At 38.1% G+C, this 21068-nt stretch overlaps 1 protein-coding gene across 1 annotated transcript; it reads right to left on the minus strand.

The window, feature by feature from the left end:
- Nucleotides 1-67: 67 nt before the first annotated feature.
- On the minus strand, nt 68-15532 carry casr (calcium-sensing receptor). The gene is made up of 6 exons (XM_022666331.2): nt 14979-15532; nt 13462-13768; nt 11505-12341; nt 7608-7838; nt 3770-3893; nt 68-2772 (listed from the first exon to the last, which is right to left on the minus strand). Exons 1-6 carry the CDS (start codon nt 15173-15175, stop codon nt 1628-1630), a joined length of 2841 nt encoding a protein of 946 aa, XP_022522052.2. The 5' UTR covers nt 15176-15532; the 3' UTR covers nt 68-1627.
- Between the last annotated feature and the right edge of the window lie 5536 nt (nt 15533-21068).

The following is a 21068-nucleotide window of genomic DNA, read 5'->3' on the forward strand; positions in this document are numbered from 1 at the left end:
AAGCATGGAGGCTGTGGTTCCTTTCCATTCTGTTCATTAGAAATTAAGCCAAAAAAAAAAAATATATATATATATATATATATATATCCAGCCTATTAATTTGGTAATCCCAGTCTCCCAGACTGCCTTCATTGAGTTTTCAAAGGACCGAAAGCACAGCAGATGTTTCCACAATTTGTCCAGTAAGTGTAATAAACCAAGAGTACAGGTGTGGATGAATATTATGGTACCAAACCGTTTACATTTCCATCAAATTAAATCAAATTACAGAACCGGAGCTCAGCTCTGTTTTCCACTGAGACAAACCAGAGCTACTACGCTGCAGTTCTTAATCAGCATCTACTGGTGAACATTAAAAGAAGATAACACAATATTTCAAACACTAGTTAAACTTATTCCAGACCAGTAAATGAACAAGTTATAAATGTGAGGAGTTCACTGAACAAGACCTAGTACTGATACTACCGAGTCCAGCAGATCTACTCATGTTAACGATTAGCTGACTGACTAAAAGCCAATTTCATCACACTGACCATTTTATTCTAACATCACTTAATTTAAACTACTGAAAAAACTGCAGAGAACTTCTGAAATACATCAGTATTAGCACAGAGGAGTTGGGAAATTGTTGGGGATGAGTTTGGAAGAAGCTGGAGATGAGGTGGGAAGTTTTTAGGAAAAGGTGGGGATGAGTTGAAGAATCAGGGATGAGTGGGGGAGTTGTTGGGGGCGAGTGGGGGAGTCAGGGATGTGTTGGGGATGAGTTGGAGAGTTTTGGGGGATGAGTCGGGGATAAGTTAGTGAGTTGTCGGGGGTAAGTTGGGAGATAGGGATGAGTTGGAGATGAGTTGGAGAGTAGTTGGGGGTGAGTTTGAGAATCAGGGATGAGTTGGGGATGAGTTTGAAAATCAGGGATGAGTTTGAGAATCAGGAATGAGTTGGGGATTAGTCTGAAAATCTGGGAAGAGTTGGGGATGAGTGGGGAAGTAGTTGGGGATGGTGTTGGGGAGTTGTTGGGGATGGGTTATAGAGTCTGAGATGAGTTGGAGAATCAGGGATGAGTTGGGAAGTTTTTGGGGATAAGTTGGTGAATTGTTGGGATGAGTTTGGGAGCTGGGCGTGAGTTGGGGATGAGTCGTAACCGACACGTCTTTCACTTCTGTTTTGTAAATGCTGTTTTTAGGAGCAAAATAAATGTTTTGGACATCATTACTAATTGCGACTTCTTTTATATTTTCTATCGAAATATAAAACTAAAGTCCTCATATGTGGACATCATTTTGGTCAGAAACTACATCAGGAAAAAAGATAAATCTTTGTTTTAAGACTAATCATGCGCCAATTAGCCCAAATAGCAAAGAGAAATAAAAATGCATGCCATGCAAGAGTTCAAGTCTTAGGAGGTTAACATTTATCCTGTGCATCAATGCAAGGGTTTATGCATGCATTCTGTACCTGAATGCATTCAAATCCTCTGGACAAGAGCATGATAAACTATTTATACCTTCTTTTTAATAACCATGAATTCAGAAGAAATGTAGAACGAACAAGTGTCCCAAAATATGCAATGTTCTAAAGACCTGTAACTTTAACTGGTCTCAAAGTATCACTATGAAGGTTCTCAGGATCAGAGTTTCATTGAGTTCTTCCTCGCCTCGTCGAAGCTGAACGATAGCGTGACCGTACCGCTCTCGAAGCTCACTCTAGGTCTTTGGCCACGCCTCTGTTCAGAGGGCGTGGCTGCCTCATTACCATTGGTCTTTAGGCTGGACAAAGAAGGTGAGGAACCCGAGGAACCGCCCACACTGCTGGACCTCTTCCTGGAGGCGGAGCTTTGCCTCAGAGTGGCTTTGGCGGCGGCTTTGAAGGAGTGCGCCGCCGTGCTGGAGCGAACCTCCTCTATAGTGTTCCTGGACGGCTTGAAGAGGATGATGTAGACCTTGTTGAAGAAGATGCAGGCCAGCAGGCCGAAGCTGGACGCCAGGATGGCGATGACCTCCACCGCCGACACGAACTTGCCGTAGGTGCTGAAGTAGGCGGGGACGAAGGAGATCCAGACGATGAAGAAGATCAGCATGCTGAAGGTGATGAACTTGGCCTCCGTGAAGTTCTCCGGGAGTTTACGGGACTTGAAGGCGAAGAAGAAGCAGACGGCCGCCAACAGGCAGGTGTAGCCAATCAGGAAGCCCAGAGCCATCATGGAGCCCTCGTTACAGGTAATGAAGATGATCTCGTCGATGTCGTAGTTGCGGTAGCTTCCTGGAGGGGCGTTGTAAAGCCAGACCACGCAGATCATCGCCTGAACGAATGTAAACAGGAACACCAGCAGGAACTGCAGGTTCAGCCCCCACCACTTGCGGTGCAGACTGGTGGGTATCTTGGCTTCGAACACCAGCAGGACCCGATTGGTCTTCACCAAGATGCAGGAGATGCACAGGACGAAGCTGATGCCGAACGCCGGCTGCCTCAGGCGACAGGTCCAGTCCTGGGGCTCGCCGATGAAGATGAGCGAGCTGGAGAAGCAGCAGATCAGGGAGAAGAGCAGCAGGTAGGACAGCTCTCTGTTTGAGGCCTTCACTATGGGCGTGTTCCGAAAGCGCACAAAAACACCCATCACAAAGGACGTCAGGAGAGCGCCGAGCACAGCAAACAAAGCCAGAGCAATCCCAAACGGCTCTGACCATGACAGAAACTCGATCTCTTTCAGGAAACAGGATGTGTGGTTTCCGTTAGACCAGGAATTGTTGGGACACTTTGTGCAAACACTGGCATCTGTGGAGGAACAGAAGATTTAAAAAAAACGTTACGTTCCTCAAAGTAATGCAACAAACTGTTTAAGAGTACTAGAGCTGAACAAATTATCCCAACAACACCCCACCAAATCAGTAGTAATGCTAACAGAGATGCCTGTACCAACCAGCATCACAATGGGAGTGATGATGGCAGAGTGCGCCACCTACTGTACTAACGTACCCGAACATGAGTGCAAAAGATTCTCCTCAGATTCTTTTTATTTGTGTTTATAAATAAGGGTTAATCTACTGTTACAGTAAATAAACAAATTCCCAGTCTAAGTGGGGATGAGCTGGGGAGTTGTGAATGAGTTGGAGAGTTACAGATAAGGTGGGAATGAGCTGAAGTATTAGAAACGAGTTGTGGATAAGGTGGGAATGAGTTTGAGAAATGAGCATGAGCTGGGGACGAGTTTGATAAGGATGGTGAATTAGAAATGAGTTGGAGAATTGGGGATGGGTTGGGGAAGTGGGGATGGTTTGGGGAATTGGGAAGGAGTTGGAGAATTGGAGATGAGTTGAAGAGTTGGGGATGAGTTGGGGAGGGGGTCTGGAATTGGGTATGAGCTGCAGCATTGGGGATGAGCTGGAGAATCGGGCATGAGTTGGAGCATTGGGGATGAGCTGGAGAATCGGGCATGAGTTGGAGAATTGGGGAGGAGTTGGGGAGCTAGGGGATGAGTTGGGGAATTGGGGATGAGTTGGGGAAATAGGGGATGAGTTGGGGAGCTACAGGATGAGTTGGGGAGCTACAGGATGAGTTGGGGAGCTAGGAGATGAGTTGGGGGAGCTACGGAATGAGTTGGGGAGCTAGGGGATGAGTTGGGGGATTGGGGATTTTTTAGCAATTGAAGGTTATTCGGGCTGGATTGTGGTTCACAGCCCCTTTAATTTCTGATACTTTGGTTCAGACACCAAACTGAACAATCTGAAAGTCCAGACTAAATGAAAAACTGAGGTATTAAGATTAATGTTACCTTTATGGTCGCTGAATTCTCCATCTGAGCACTCGGTACACTCGAAGCAGCAGGTGGGCATCCCATCAATAATGCCCTTCCTGGTTCCAGGCTCACAGTCTTCACTACAGTTAGAGAATGGCACCTGTAGTAAAGCAGAATGGAGAAAATGTACAGAATGTTATTTAAATACTGTACAGTGGTACACAGTAAATTGAATAAATTCATATTTCAACAGAATTCCACATGTTCCAATCTCTAATACATAATAGCACAAATACTGCACTTAAATACACTGGCATGGCAAAGGGTAGTTGTAGTTGTAAGGTGTTATCTTGTGAGTAAGGCAGAGTGAGGGTTGATATTGGGTGCAGATGGATGGATGGATGGATGGATGGATGGATGGATGGATGGATGGAACAATTAGAGGCTAATATATTTCCACACAAAGTTAGAGCTTAGATCAGGCCAAAAAACTAGTCCATGCATGTTTTGCCTGAGCCCGACCCGACCAATAAACTGTCATAATGAGCCCGAGCCTGATTTAAACCCCACATTTTTTTTAGTAAGTAGAGAGTTAAAACATTAACATTAACATTGCAACACTGAAGAAGCACAGCCCTGTTAAATAAAAAACCTTTATTAAGAGCAGATCTCCAAAAGATTAAAACATGAACAATGTGAACAATGATCCACAGGCCTAAACCTTGGGTAATTAGTCTACAGGAATGATGTCTGAATCATTTATCTCTAATCTAATATATTTTATCATGGTTTAAGAATATTCAACACTTTCTAAACTAATTACCTTTTTTATATTGAGCTCATAGTCTAAGTGCAATAACACAAAAAAAGTAATGCGGCTATACCCTGCACTATCATTAAACCCACATAAACCAACAACAATAACATATATTTAAGATTTTTTTTTTTTTGATTTGGTACTTTGCTATATTGTGATTATCACACCAGCATTATATCTAATAAAAATAGCATTAAAAAAACAGACACCTACGTCACAGATCATTTTCTTGAGCAGAGAATATAAACTCCACCCACAGTGGACAGTGCAAAGGGTGGTAATGATTGTGACCGGCGGCTTCTGGCTACAATTGTTCATGTAAAGAGCGACTAGCGATTCTACATCCACGTTCAATGACTGAAGCCCCACCCACATATCCTACAGAAGCTAATGAACCCTGAACACTGCTAATTCATGCTAATTCCTGCTCCATTACTTTTGGCACATCAGTGTATGCATCCCCTAAAAACTCACAATCTTTTGAATTATTTTCTTTAATTATTTATGTACAATTATTAAAAAAATTAATAATAATAATAATAGGCATGGCCTTTAGTAAAATATATATTTATATATATCAACAATTCCAGTTCATTTAAAGACTCTTTATATGAATTATTAAAATATATTAATAATTAAATTAAAACACTGTAGTCAATACCAGTCCTGATAAACGTGATTAACATCACTGAAACTAGGCTTTTTTACAGGGGCAACAAAAACACTTGAGATTAGGAATTGATTCACTAAAACACTAAAAATATTTAAAGTTTTTATTTTACCTTCATCTACCTGCTTTTATATCAAATAATTTCACACACTACAATGTATGTTAGAAAATACAGTCTGTATATCAAATATATAACCATTCATTCATTTAACAATATTTATTATTTAGCATACACATGTTAATGTAAATAAAATATATATACATTATTAAATTAAATATTGACCTTGCATTCTGCATATACAGTATTTCAGATATATAAGTTCTAAATGTATTAAGACATTTAAAATGTTTGCATATCAAATTTAAAGTATTAGTCTGTATTTTTTAGTTTCTAAACTGAAAGCAGAAGCATTTCTGAGAAGAATATGGATTAAAAATATTGTGTTTAATGGTATCAGTGTGCTGAAACCACCATCCCTGCTAATCCTAATAATATATTCATTCTAAAAACTGGGGTGTCTGGTCGCTTTTCGCAGGGGTTCTTCTTCTTCTGGCCACGTCACGCGTCTTTATGTACTTACGTCACACGTACAGCCTCTAAAAGAGGATCCGGCTCAGTTTTACTGAACGCGAGCGGCTGGTGGAGTAATGGGGACTTCAGAAGAGGAAACTCGGAGCTCAGTAGCTCCTCCATTCACTCATAGTAAAACCTCTCTCTCTCGCTCTCTGACTGAATATAACCTGGAATCGGATTCATCCGCGCTGAAAGGAGACCGCATCACACCCGCCGCGTTTAAAATGATTCTTCCGCATTATCTGTGTAATTACCCTTCCTCACCAGAGATGGACCTAAATCCCCCATCGTTATTATAACGCTTCAGCTTTCTGACGTTAATCCTATTGTAGTCTATTGTCTGCAGTCGTGAGAGCATGTACTTCAATATCCAACATCAAAACTATGTTGAAAGTTGTAAACAATATGACCAACATATGCAAATTAGTTCTTCTGGGTATATGCCCCATTCAGTCCAACAGTTAAATCTGGAACACTGTTTCTTAGCAACTGTGCAACCTAGCAACCTAAAACTTTGCATACAGAATCTACCATATTCAAAGGGCAACTTCCTCAATCAAAATGGCTGGACACCATCAGCCAATCAGCATTCAGCAGGCTTTTTGGCAGGCTGTACGTTGCCCAATCAGGATGAAACTCAGGTGTTATGTTCAGGTGGGGACATTGTGGTGACCTGCATGAAGTCATGAAGTGATAAAACAATCTGGCCAATGGGAGCGCTGTTTAAGAAAATCAAGTATATATGTCATACATACTGTAATATTTTGAGATCCACTTGTTTTTGCCATATTCAGTACAGTGGCTCCGACAAAATTGGAAATATAACTATATTTAAAAAATGCTTTGTTTATTCATAATTGCTAATTGTTTAAAAATAGCTTTTTTTCAAACTAGTCTCTGGATATTTGACATATGACCTAAATTTTGATCTTGTTTGAGACTGTAGAGTCTGTAGGTAAATAGTTATTAAAAACAATTATGAAATTTTCACTTATAATAGTGCCAGGCATCAAAGCAATCCATGTGTCCTTGGAATTTCTAATCTAAATTGCTATAACTCTGCAGTATTTGCTCTAATCATCTCACAATTAAAAAAAAAACTTCTGTACAAAATCACTATGATGAAATCAACATATTTTCTATACTTTAAGGGGCACTACAGTTCTTTAAAAATATCCAAAATTGTTAAAAATATAATTGCAAACCTATGTTGCAGTATACAGACAAACCACTGGTGCTATTTGATTCAGTACTAGATTTATGACAGCTTTGTAATTACATGTCATGTCAGAAAATGCACTCCTTTGTATTAATTTAATCTTGTTCGGTCAAAAACTCGCGCTTATTTTAAGAAAAAGGTCAAAAGGTCAATCTGAACACAACTTTGTGAACACTCTGGTTGAAGTCTCCTGATCAAAAACTATAACATGTAGACGCCTTTTGACTAATTCTAAATCACTTGATGAATTTTCTATAAAATTCAATAGATTTGAATGTGAATTTAAGCACTGATCGTGTTTAACGGCCTCTGATGAACATTAATAACAGGTGAAAGACTTTTGATAATCTTTATAATGTGACTTTAGATTATAATCTTTTGGTAATTTGATAATGTGACAGAGTGTTTAAAATTATATTAGACCTTCTCACACATCACCATCCTATGCTCTAGTAGGCACCTTTGTGCTAGTTGGTGCTTGAACCCGCTGATAGCCGCTTGCAGCTATATTTATTATTATTATTTTTCCATCACTGGCACATAACTCTGGTCTGAAAGGGGTAATATCTACTGAACTTCTTGACAGTGTCTTACCTCAGTCAGGTATCCGTTCCACAGTATCTTGGTTTTGTCGATGGAGAGTTTTGCCCCCTTTTTGCTGTGGACGCTGTAGTAACCAACCTCCTTAAACACTACGGACCCGTCCTCGGGCGAGCGGTGCCAGTTTAAGATGGTGTAATTGGCGTAGAGTTCACTGGCCTCATCGAAACGAACCCTCTCCCCCAAACTGTTCTGGATCTTTCGATGCCTCAGCTGTTTCAGAACCTGTGGAATTAAATACGACACTTAAAAAAAGTGTTAAAAACAATAAAACACAAAGATTTTAGGTCAGGTTCCTACAGGCATGACCCTTCCAAATACAGTTACAACAGTTACAATCCAGGAATTAAATCTAAGCTATGCATTTGTATATGTGTAGAAAAGCACCACCAAAGATGCAGATACAGATACAGCTCGCCAGCTAATGCTAACCAGTTAGCATTACAAGCTAACACATTGGAGTAATGGTAGCTCAGCTCTGTGGAGTCAAATGGTCGTCTTGCTCTGTCCTGCCTGGAGAGAAACATGAGAACAGCACTTTATCTGAGGAGCTCCTGCTGCTGTTCCTCACTGTATGAATGTTTTTATCCAAGTAAAATAGAAAAAACAACTGCAAACAGCAATTTTTCAGTCAGAAAATTGAGAAACAGAATTGCATCCACAACTCAGAGAAGAAAGACAGAAAGTTCCTTTCATCCCCCAGATAAGCCCAGAATCAGTCCTGGATACAGAATCATTTATTCAGTACAAAAGATAAAACTCCCTAAAACTAAAACTGGGTACAAGGTGCAAATAAACTTCAAGCAGCAACTGCTTCAGAACCTGTAGAATTTAATTACGAGACTTAAAAAAGTGTTAAAAAAAAATAAATAAATAACATGAATTTAGGTCATGACCCTTCCAAATACAGTAATAATCTAGCGCTGGGCGGTATATCAGTTCATCCGGAAAATTAAAACCGCTATGCATTTTTCCCATGTCGAAAAGCACCACCAAAGAAGCAGATACAGCTTGCTAGCTAACGCTAATCAGTTAGCATAACAAGCTAATACACTGGAGTAATGGTAGCTCAGCTCTGTGGAGTCAAACGCTCATCTCGCTCTGACATGTCTGAAGAGAAAGGAGAACAGCACTTTGTCTGAGGAGCTCCTGCTGCTGTTCCTCACTGTATGAATGTTTTTATCCGAGTAAAATCCGAGAAAAACAACAGCAAACAGCAATTATTCACTCAGAACAGAGAGAAATAGAATTAAACAATTACTCCACAGCTCAGAGAACAGAAAGCAAAAACCCAGAATCAGTCCTGGATACAGAATCATTTATTCAGCACAAGAGATAAAACTCCCTAAAACTAAAACTAAAAAGGGTGCAAATAAACTTCAAGAGCAGCAACTATAGCCCTTTAAATATATTAATACTGCAGTACTGCAACTTGAACTTGAGAATAATACTGTAATGCTTCTAACTGCTTTAATAATATATTTTAATTTAATATTAACTTGTGTAACTTGTGCAACAGAGCGTTTAAACATACTTAAACATTGAGTATTGTAAAAGTCCATTTAGAGTGTTTATGGAACTATTTAAAATATTTTTTATATTTTTTAAAGGAAGCCGTGTTAAACAGTGGTTGGTGCATTTATTTTTAAGGTCTATTGTTTATATTCTTTAGCTGTTTTTCTGATAATAAAGGCTGATTTCTTCATATATTGTGTATAAATTTTGTGGGACAAAGTGAACCCAATAGTTATCAAAGCCTTAATTTAAGGCCTTAGTGTTTATATTATATGTTCTTCTAACAGTACAGTAACTCACCAATTTTAAAGCCCAGTCATGCAAAAAAAAAAAAACTAAAATAAAATTAATTAATTAAAATATTGTTATATACATTTTTGGTCATATCGCCCAGCATTATTACAAACTACACTACTCTTATGAACTCTGCTTCCCAGCATGCATCACCAAACCATGTGACTGCACCTACCAATCCGAAGTTTTTTCACACTCTCCTGATTACTAATTAGCTTCATCTGTTTGGCTATGTATTTAAGCTTGTTTGGTTGGAACACTCTTTGTAAAGTATTGTTCTTGTTTGTCAGTGCATACTTAGCGTTTATCCATTTGATATGCCTTTTTTAATTTTTATTTGACAATTGTTCTTGTTTAGTTTATTGTCTTTGGGTTTTTCCTTATTTGATACTTTTAAGGATTTGTTTTCTTGTATTATGTTTTGCCTTGAATATTGCTTACCTGGACTGTTGTCTGGATTTCTCTTTTCCGAATAAACCTCACGGATTGTTTTTATCTCTGAGCGTCTGATTCACTCTCTGATTGTTATAACAGCGAGCTAGCAAACTAAGAAATCTAGCCAGCGTTAGCAAAGAAAGCACCTGAACAATCATATAATCTTAGCTGATTAACTGTGATAAGGAACTGCAATTAAATAATGTGGTTTCTGTTCATTTAAACCAAGTCAGTACAAGCCTCATACAGCCAAACTAGCAGATTAGCTATAGGTGCATCTAAAAAAATTGAATATCATTAAAAAGTTACTTAATTTCAGTTTTATTTCTTTTATTGTTGATGATTATGAAGCTTACAGCCAATAAAAACCCAAAAATCAGTGTTTCAGAAAATTAGAATATTATAAAAGACCAATTGGTACTTTTGGCAGTGTGGGCAGTGTACCAAGTCCTGCTGGAAAATGAAATCTGTCCTTAGCTGGTGTTGATCCACTGTGTTTTATTATCAAGTCTAAAGTCAGTGCAGTTTTGTTTTCCCACAAAATCTTACAGCACTTCATATCTTACAGCTTCCCCCTGCTGACAATTTATTTTATAGAGATGCGGATTTCATTTTCCAGCAGGATTTGGCACACTGCCCACACTGGCAAAAGTACCAATTGGTCTTGCAGTATATAATATTCAAATATTTTTTTTGACACACTGATTTTTGGGTTTTTATTGGCTGTAAGCTTCATAATCGATAATCAACGATAAAAGAAATAAACACTTGAAATAGATCACTCTGTGTTTAATACATCTATATAATATATTATAATGAGTTTCACATTTTAAATTGAATTACTGAAATAAAGTAACTTTTCTAATGATATTCTAATTTTTTTGAGACACTGAGACAATGGCTCACTTTACACACAGTTTACACTTAACTTAGTCTGTGTCTCCAAAAGTGCTCAAACATAACATTATATAATACATTATTACTCACTAAATATCAGAACTCTCCACGTTTAAACAGCATCTGGATATTTAAATGCCTTTAAAATCTCATGTTTGTTGGACAATGAAACTGAAACACCTGTCATCATTTTAGTGTGGGATTTTAGGTTTCATGTCTAAATTGGAGCAGCCTGGTGTTCAATCTTCATTAATTGCACATTGCACCAGTAAGAGCAGAGTGTGAAGGTTCAATTAGCAGGGTAAGAGCACAGTTCTGCTCTAAATATTGCAATGCACACAACATTATGGGAGACATACCAGAGTTCAAAAGAGGACAAATTGTTGGTGCACGTCTTGCTGGAGCATCTGTGACCAAGACAGCAAGTCTTTGTGATGCATCAAGAGCCACGGTATGCAGGGTAATGTCAGCATACCACCAAGAAGGACCGACCACATCCAACAGGATTAACTGTGGACGCTGTAAGAGGAAGCTGTCTGAAAGGGATGTTCGGGTGCTAATCCGGATTGTATCCAAAAAAACATAAAACCACGGCTGATCAAATCACGCAGAATTCAATGTGCACCTCAACTCTCCTGTTTCCACCAGAACTGTCCGTCACCACAATCAATTATTGTGCTCTAAAAACAGGTGTTTCAGTTTCATTCTCCAACCCCTGTATAATCTGTATAAATTGTATTATTACTGTACCTGCCATGCCTCCACCTTCCTGATATCTGCGCAGGAGCCGTTGGCGAAGAGTCCTCGTCCAGGTGTGCAGGTGAGGATGTCCTGCAGAGCCTCGGCTATGGCGTAAACGGCCAGGTAAACGTTATAGGTGATCCTCAGGTGAGTGTAATCCAGGTAAGGAGTCTCCACGCTGGTGATGTCCTCCTCGCCGGTGCACAGAGGCCTGAAGCTGGTGCTGCCGTTCTCGTTGTCCTCCTTGCGGGGACTGTCCTCCAGGTAGCAGTTGAAGGTCTCCTCCCAGAACTCTCGCACGAACTCGTTGGTGCACTTTTTGGGTCGTACCTGCTGCAGGAATTCCTTGAATCCGGGGATCTGCCCCGCCCTCAAGGCGAACCCAATGGTCCCGCCCATCACGTCCAGGTACTCGGGTTTAGCCACCAGGCTGGAGATAGCCCAGGCCTCGCTGGCTAACCACACCCGGTCGGTGACGTTCCGCCGCACCATCTCCTTCACCAGCGGCTCCACGTCCGGCCCGCTGGCGAACACCACGATCACCCTGGCGCTGGAGTTCTGGATCCGGTCGGCCAGGCGGACGATCTCCGCCTCCTCCAGGTACTGGGAGATCAGGACGTTCAGGTCGATGCAGATGTCCCTCTGCAGCATCTCGTTCTCGAACTTCTCGATGCCCGGCCGGCCGTACTCGTCGTCCGAGGCGATGGCGATCACCCAGTTCCACTGGAAGTGGTCGATGACGGCCGCCATGGCGATGGCCTGGTACTCGTCGGTGGGGATGGTCCTCATGAAGGACTTGTACTGGTTCTTGTTGCTCAGAAGACGACTGGAGGAAGCGTAGCTGATCTAAACCATGAAAAAAAAGACAAAATCAGGACAAAATTAAAGGAAAACAGGAAGTGATGCATGATAACCAGTTTAAACTTTTTCAAAGAGTCCAGCTCTATTCTCCCACCATATTTAGCCAATGCTTCTAACTAACAGGTTTACAATACTGCTGATAGGGGCATAGAGTTATGAATAAAAAAAAAAATCACTATTTTTACACTCAATGAGCATCTCAAGATCACCAATTTATTTAGAAATGAATAGTTCGCATGTTTTTTCTTAATCCTAAAATATTTTTTGTCATTAGGATCTTGCAAAAACAATTCTTTTTTTCAAAAGGTTTGGACTAAGTATCTCAAAGTATTTTTTTTCCAGGGGGGGATTAAAATTGTTTCTCCAAGAATGTAACTTAGTATCTCAAAGTAATTATTACTGTTATTAGTACTGTTAGTTTTTCATTTGTAACAAAAATGATTAGAGATACTTAGTCACAATTTTTAAAAGAACTAATAATTACCTTAAGATTAAGTATCTCAAAATAATTATAATTTTAGTTACAATTTTGGCCACATCTTAATATTATGTTTTTTCCAAAAATGGTCATTATTTTGAGATATTTAGTCACAATTTTTAAAAACAAATCAATAAATACCTTGAGAAATAAGTCACGTTTTTAACATTTGTGACTAAGTATCTAAAATTAAGACTATTTTTAATTTTTGTGGAGAAACATTTTTTTTTGAAAATACAAGAAAATTGTATCAAACTAGTATCAAAGTAATTTTTTTTTTTTTCAAAAAATAAGTCTCAAAACAATGACAATTTTTGTTCCAATTTTTTCGTATCTTAAAATTACGTTGCTCCAAAAATGTGACTTACAATTTTTTAAAGAATTAATAACTTTGAGACACTAAGTCTCAAAAATTGTAAATTAGTATCTCAAAATTCTAATATGGTTACTCAGTATTGTGAATCAGCATCTCTGAATACTGAATATTTTTTTTAAGTTAATTGTAATCCATGGTCAGCTGTATTTAAATGGTAATTGAAAGAAAAACTATAGTAAATTGATAGATTTTTATCACGTGTTCTAGTTTTAGCGATATATATAAAATCTAAAGCAGGCTGAGCTGCTGACCTGTGGGATGTAGAAGAGGCCGACGAGGTCGGCGACGGCGGTGGAGACGGCGGATCCGGACGCTCCCACCACAGCGATGGTGGAGGGGATGTTGCCGCTGCAGTTACAGAACTCGTCCAGGTTCAGAGAGTCAATCTTATTCTGAGCCACGAAGCTGAGAGACGCTTCCAGAGCTTTAGAGACGGTGTTACAGGTGTCGAATATCCGGTACCCCAGCGTGATGTTCGGCAGCAGAGAGGAGCTGTTATTAATCTCCTCGATCGCAAAGATCATCGCCTGGAGCCACCGGAACCCCCGGAAATTATACCTGAACACAACACGTTACATACCTGAGATCAATCACAGAGAATCACACTCCCACCACCATGTTTAACAGACAAGAGGTGTGGAATCATCACCTGTTGATTCCAAATACACTCACCACCATGTTTAACAGACAAGAGGTGTGGAATCATCACCTGTTGATTCCAAATACACTCACCACCATGTTTAACAGACAGGGTGCTATGCTTAAGATCTAGAACAAAAGGTGTGGAATAATCACCAGTTGACTCCAAATACTCCCACCACCATGTTTAACAGAAAAAGTGGAACGCTTTAGCTTTCGAACAAGAGGTGTGGAATAATCACCTGTGGATTCCACATACTCCCACCACCATATTTAACAGCCAAGGTGGTATACTTTTGATCTTAGACTAGAAGAGGTGTGCAATAATCACCTGTGAATTTCAAATACTCCCACCACCATGTTTAACAGACAAGAGGTGTGGAATAATCACATGTGGATTCCAAACACTCCCCACCACCATATTTAACAGACAGGAGGTGTTTATTAATCACCTGGGGATTTCGAATACTCCCACCACCATGTTTAACAGACAAGGTGGTGTACCTGTTGATTCCCCCACCATGATTTTAAACAGACAAGGTAATGTGATTTAGATCTTGAACAAGAAGAGGTGTGGAATAATCACCTGTCGATTTCAAATACTTCCACCCCCATGTTTAACAGACGAGGTGGTATGCTTTCGATTTTGAAAAAGAAGTGGTGTGGAAAAATCACCTGTGTACTTTGGATTTTGGACGAGACGTGTGGAATAATCACCTGTTGGTTCCAAACACTCTCCCACCACCATGTTTAACAGATAAGAGGTGTGGAATAATCACCTGTTGGTTCCAAACACTCTCCCACCACCATGTTTAACAGATAAGAGGTGTGGAATAATCACCTGTCAATTTCAAATACTCCCACCACCATGTTTAACAGACAAGGTGGTATACTTTAGATTTTGAATAAGAAGAGGTGTGGAAAAATCACCTGTGTACTTTGGATTTTGGTCGAGAGGCATGGAATAAACACCTGTAGATTCCAAACACTCCCAACCACCTTGTTTAACAGTCAAGGTGGTATGCTTTAGATCTTAAACAAGAGGTGCAGAATAATCGCCAACTGACCCCCAATACTCCCACCACCATGTTTAACAGATGAGTCACTCCAGCACAGTTTTTGGACGTACCTCACGCACTCTGTAGACTCTGGTCTGGCGGCTAGGTCCTGATCTTTGGAGGCCACGCCGAAGTGTATGGGGAAGAGCCCCCCCAGCAGGATGTCCCCGGTCTTCTGGGCCCTCAGGTGGGGGCCGTAGGTGGAAACGCCCGGGTTGGAGCCCAGCAGCAGCAGGTAGTGCAGGTAGAACTTCAGGTAGAACCTCATGGTGTCGGTTCTGAGCGCGGTTCAATCACAGGTTCAGTTCAGGAGTACGGTTTGATGTCGTGGACCTCCAGAGTTTCTCCATTTAATTCATAAATTCATAAATTTATAAATAATGATGCGTAAATTCCAGAAATGTCAGATTACTTCTGTGTTAGAGGAGACCGGAGCAGATGATGGGAGGAACAGCCGGACTGAGGGTCTATCTGGGGGGCTGTCGATCTCTTGGACTGTTCCTCTGGTGGTGAACTGATCAGTCGTGCCCTCATCTCTGACGTGGGTTCTGGTGGATGCAGAGTGTCCAAGGTAGGGTGGTCCATATGGTATCATCTACTTGAGGAGTGAGCCTGCATCAGTATTTTTCTCTCTGAAAAAAAAATATAAAAGAACAAAAAAAGTACTTTATTTTACGTAAAATTCATTTTTCTAACCAAATCGCATTCTCAAATTGTCCACTGGTGAAGTCAAGTTAGTTATTCATTGCTAGTTCATGTAAAGGGCCCAAAATACCCAACAAATGTGAGTACACCCCTCTCATTTCTGCTAATATTTTATTATATATTTTCAAGGGACAAAAATACAGAAATTGGATATACAGGTGGATCTTACAACATTAGAATGAAATAAGTTGCTTTAGTTCAACTTTTTTTGTTGGGGGCCAGAAGGAGAAATATATTTGAAGTCATGGGCCACAGACTCTGTAATAAAACAAATAATGAAATATACCACTTTAAATAATACATTTTCCTGATTACTTTCATTTACACACCATTTTACTTGACTTACTATCTTTATCTCCGACAGTGTTGTGTAAACTAAGATTTTTCAAATTGATGTTTAATTTCTTGATGTCTCTTAATATTAAACTCCTTAATTACGGCAACTTTTAGACTTTTAGCCTGTTTTTCTGCACTAGAAATGCGCACTCTCTCTGTTTTAGACTCTTTTGCCCCGTATTTCTGTGCTAGAAATGCGCACACTCTCCGCTTTTAGACTCTTTTGCCCCGTATTTCTGCGCTAAAAATGCGCACTCTCTCCGCTTTTAAACTTTTTGGCCCCTTTTTCTGCGCTACAACTGCGCACTCTCTCCGCTTTTAGACTCTTTGGCCCGTTTTTCTGCGCTACAACTACACACTCTCTCCGCTTTTAGACTCTTTGGCCCGTTTCTGACACCTCACATTATAAAAACCTGCTTAACAGCGGGCCAACTTTCATTCTATTTCTAAAATACCTCGTGGGCCGCTCCAAAAAAGGAAACGGGCCGCAGTTTGGACACCCCTGCTTTAGACTGTGTAGGAGCTTAGGTTTCAGCTGAACCAGCCCTGCTTGTTAGCTTCCATGCTGCAAAACCGCTCACTCGCTGTGTTGTGTACTGTACTGGCCAACTCAGGGGTGGAGCTACTGACAATTGCTGCCATGTTTCCTTAATGTCTGATGATACATCCTGATCATTTTATCATTTAACACTGAAAATATAATCCTTAAACAGAGCTTCTGAATATATTTACACTGATTGGGGGCGTGGTGTCCTGATTATGAAAGGAGGTGTGTTCAGGTACATTTCTGGAGTTTTGCTTGTTTATCTTGGTAACAGAAAACACAGGAGCTCCACTGACTGATTAAAACCCTGACAACAGTCAACAGTGAGACGTTCATCGCTATCTTGGCACTTGTTACACACACTTTTGCATCAACAATAAACAGAATAGTAAATAAAATATCATTGCTGTTCCCGTAAATGAGCTGCTGGAGCTCCTTCTTCACAGCGTCAACCAGCAGCTCAGTTTCCAGTTTTCCTCAGCACCATTAAATTAGCAATCCGCCAAATCCGTCAGAGCGCACCTGACTCTTAAAGGGAATTAAGAGTCATTAACCACACTTTTCCTGTCGTTACGATAGCAAAGACACACTGATACACTCTAAACTAAGCAGCACAGTGCACAGTTAATGACTTGTGTATACAGTAGATTGATAAAATAGCTTCTTGAATGTTTAAATATTGGTGATTATCCCTTTTAAAGAACAAGAAAGGAAACAAAAATGTTTTTTTTAAAGAACAGGAAAAGTAAAGTGAAAAGCAAAGTGAGAGGAAAGGCGGTGAAGTGTTTCGCACCACTGACCTGCTCACAGTGCGAGCGTTGGGCGTGACGCTCTGCCCAGCGTAACCAGTAAAGGTGCAATAACGGCCCAGCATGCCGCTAATTACCTCTGGAAATATGCAGCAGCAGGACTCGGCTATTGAGCAGCGCAGTGCCGGTAGAGTCCCTGGAAAAAGATCACAGAGCACTGATTGTACAGAGGACAAGACTGCATGCTCTGCAGATTCCCAACAGTGCCGTAAAATCACTGAAAAACATGTAAAATGGGCGTAAAATTGGTGGTAAAGCTGTATATTTGCTGTAAAACACCTAGAAAGTTACATTTAAGTAGATGACTTAAAGTACTAGAAGGTTTGTATATGTTATAGTGTAAAATATGGGTGATTCTAAGCTTTACAGGGTTATTGTACACTTACTGCAGTATACTGGAAGTATAATTAAGAGCTTAAAATACTTTTAAAAAACTAGGAAAGAATGATGAGTTTCTTTGATTTTACCAAATTGAAAACCTCTGGAATATAATCAAGAGGAAGATGGATGATCACAAGCCATCAAACCACCAAACTGAACTGCTTGAATTTTTGCACCAGGAGTAAAGCAGCATAAAGTTATCCAAAAGCAGTGTGTAAGACTGGTGGAGGAGAACATGATGCCAAGATGCATGAAAAAAACGGATTAAAAAACAGGGTTATTCCACCAAATATAAGATTATTTCTTATCTCTGAACTTTATGAATATGAACTTGTTTTCTTTGCTTTATTATTTGAGGTCTGAAAGCTCTGCATCTTTTTTTTTTTTGTTATTTCAGTCATTTCTCATTTTCTGTAAATAAATGCTGTAAATTACTAAAATATTTTTATTTGGAATTTGGGAGAAATGTTGTCTGTAGTTTATAGAAAAAAACAACAATGTTCATTTCACTCAAACAAACCTATAAATAGCAAAATCAGAGAAACTGATTCAGAAACTTCATTTTTATTATTAGCATTAAGGTTTGTAGAAGATATAAGAAAAAAAAAACAACAACTCAAAAGCACAATCTAATGCTTTTATGTTGTATTTAAATATAGCTTACTTACAATCGAAATATATTTAAGTTGCAGTAAGTTGTTTTAAAATAGTATATTTAGTATGTATTTAAGTGCATATTAATTTAAATGTTCCGCAGTATTAGAAATAACCTTGTAAGTTGCTCTGGATAAGAACATCAGATAAATGTAAAAAAAAAAAAAAAAAAAAGTAAAAAGCAGAACATTTTTTTTTTTTATTATGAAAAAACCTGAACTGAATTTAAAGTGTCCAAACTTTAGACTGATACTGTATAATTCAGCTATTAGAGACCCAAACAGCCACCTTGGACACCATAGCAACCGCATGTTTAAACGTGAATTTTGTAACACAGTTTAGTTTTCATGTGTAATTTTGGGCCAAATGTCCTTTATTTACTGATAAAATCATTTTAAATCATTTTAAACGGCACTAAAACACTTAATTTGTAGCTTGTAGTGTAGTTTTGTGCCGCTAATAAAACACTAATGATTAAATAAGTCCTAAAACAAATTGTACAACGTTAATATTTTGGTATAGCCAATTTTTTTAAATATTTCAACTCAAATATAACTTAAACTCACATCATACTAGCACATTAAACAAAAAACACTAGAAATTCAAAATAAGGAACATTTACAAGAATTGTATTTAGTTAAATATATTGTATTTCTATCACAACATATAGGATAGTCAAGGATATAGGTGATAATATGCATTATTGTTGGTCTATAATCAGCTATAATTGGCCTGTCAATGTAGAAATATATATTTTTTTTTTGAGCAAAATTATGGAAAACATATCGATTCCCTAAAGAATCATTTTTATGAAAGTAAAAGTATTTTTTTTTGAGAGAGAAACCATATATTAAAAAAAAAGAAAAAAAAAACACCTTTAGGAACCCAAAAGAATAATTTTTATATATAAAAATATTTTAACTTTCTCCAAAAGTGGTTATTTTATTGCTCCAAAATATGGCTTTTTTAATTAGTAAAAAATCGTAATTGTAATTTTTAATACTACTGAAATCATATTAAATGCCACTAAAACATTAAGTATGTAATTTTTTGTAATTAAATTATATTTAATATTTTAACTCAAATATAACTCAAATTCACGTCATACGAGCTCAATTCTAAGAGGCTCACAGAAAAAAAACAACATTTAGAAGAACTTAATTTAGTTAAATAAATATCCATAACAGCATATAGGATATATGTGATAATATACATTATTTTTCTGTATCCTATAAATCAGCTATAATGGGCCTTTTATTTATAAAATAAAACTTATACTTTCACCAGAAGTGTCTTTTTTTATTGCTCCAAAATAAGCCCTTTTTAAAAGTGTACTAAAAACAGCAATATTGAATTCTGAATTAAAGCATATTTTAATTAAGCTATATTTTTAACATATAAAAGCATTAGGTTGTGTTTTTCAGTGATTTTTTTTCGTACAATTTCTGCAAACTTAAGTAGATTGAAGTAAATATTTTTTTAAAAAACACTGAATTTAAGGCCTGTTCAAGCTTTTAACTGGTACTGTATAATTCAGCCATTGGAGACCCAAACAGCCACCTTGGGCACCATAGCAACCGCATGTTTAAACATGTATTTTTAACACAGTTTAGTTTTCTTGTGTACTTTTGAGCCAGTGTCCTTTATTTACTGATAAAATCATTTTAACCATTTTAAATGGCACCAATACTAAGAATGTAATCATTAGAATAATTAATAAAAATATTGTAATTAGAAATTTAAAATTAGGAAAATTTACAATGACTTAATTTAGTTAAATAAATATCCATCACATCATATAAGACAATAGGATCTGTAAATCAGCTATAAAACAGTCTTGTCAACATTTTATTTATTTTTTGATTTATTTTTTAAAGCAAAACCATAGAAAAAAAAACACTTGGGTTCACAAAGAATAATTTTTATCACAGAAAAAAAAATTACCTTTCTCTAGAAATGGTTAATTTATTCCTCCAACATATGGCTTTTTTATTTTTTAAAGTGCGCTAAATAAAAAAAAGCTAAATTGAATTTTATTGATATTACCAAGAGTTAATATTTAAAAAATATTGCATCAAAAAGACTTATATTACTAATATACTAATATTTTTTACATTAACCTCCATTGAAAATTAAGCAGTTTTGGATATATGATGTTTTTGTCCAATCCAGTAGAGGCTACATGCATTTCCATCAATATATATATATATATATATATAATAAAGTTATTCATCTTTTTTAGGCTGATGCTGCTGGTAAAGTGTGTAAAATTAAATGGGTTAATTGCTTTTAAATGCCTTTAAAAGCGTTTTAATCAGCATGATTAAAATTTACCTTAATTTTAAATATAAAAAAAAATCACTCACCACAGTTGTTTTATAAGAATCCCTCACTTCATCCTGATCTTCAGGTCTGCAGTGTGAGGAAAGCTTGGTTCCTCTTCTCTCCGGCTTGTGGAGAAATTTCTATTGTGCTCGGCTCCTCGGGGCACGGCCAATCATTAACCACAGCCGGCCGGGCCATTTCCTCTGGACACATTAAACCACCTCACCGTGTTATCCACTACACCTCCACACCCAGAGACCAGTCTACCCAGTACAGGAGCTGGAACCTCCCAATAAAAACCAACCAATTAAAAAATCAACCACCAGTTATGTCAATTATATATCAATTAATGTATTGAGAAATCTGCTTTTTATCCAGTGTTTCTATTGAATTTAAAGCTATTAAAA

This window comes from Astyanax mexicanus, chromosome 1 (genome assembly GCF_023375975.1).
Source record: "Astyanax mexicanus isolate ESR-SI-001 chromosome 1, AstMex3_surface, whole genome shotgun sequence".
NCBI lineage: Eukaryota > Metazoa > Chordata > Actinopteri > Characiformes > Acestrorhamphidae > Astyanax > Astyanax mexicanus.

Excerpts from the sequence above, each read along its gene's own strand:
- casr (XM_022666331.2), bottom strand. The coding sequence starts at position 15,175 with ATGAGGTTCTACCTGAAGTTCTACCTGCACTACCTGCTGCTGCTGGGC. Across the intron at positions 13,769-14,978 it reads GAGTCTACAGAGTGCGTGAG|GTATAATTTCCGGGGGTTCC; the intron begins GTACGTCCAAAA and ends TGTTGTGTTCAG. Across the intron at positions 3,894-7,607 it reads GGAACGGATACCTGACTGAG|GTGCCATTCTCTAACTGTAG; the intron begins GTAAGACACTGT and ends GCTTTACTACAG.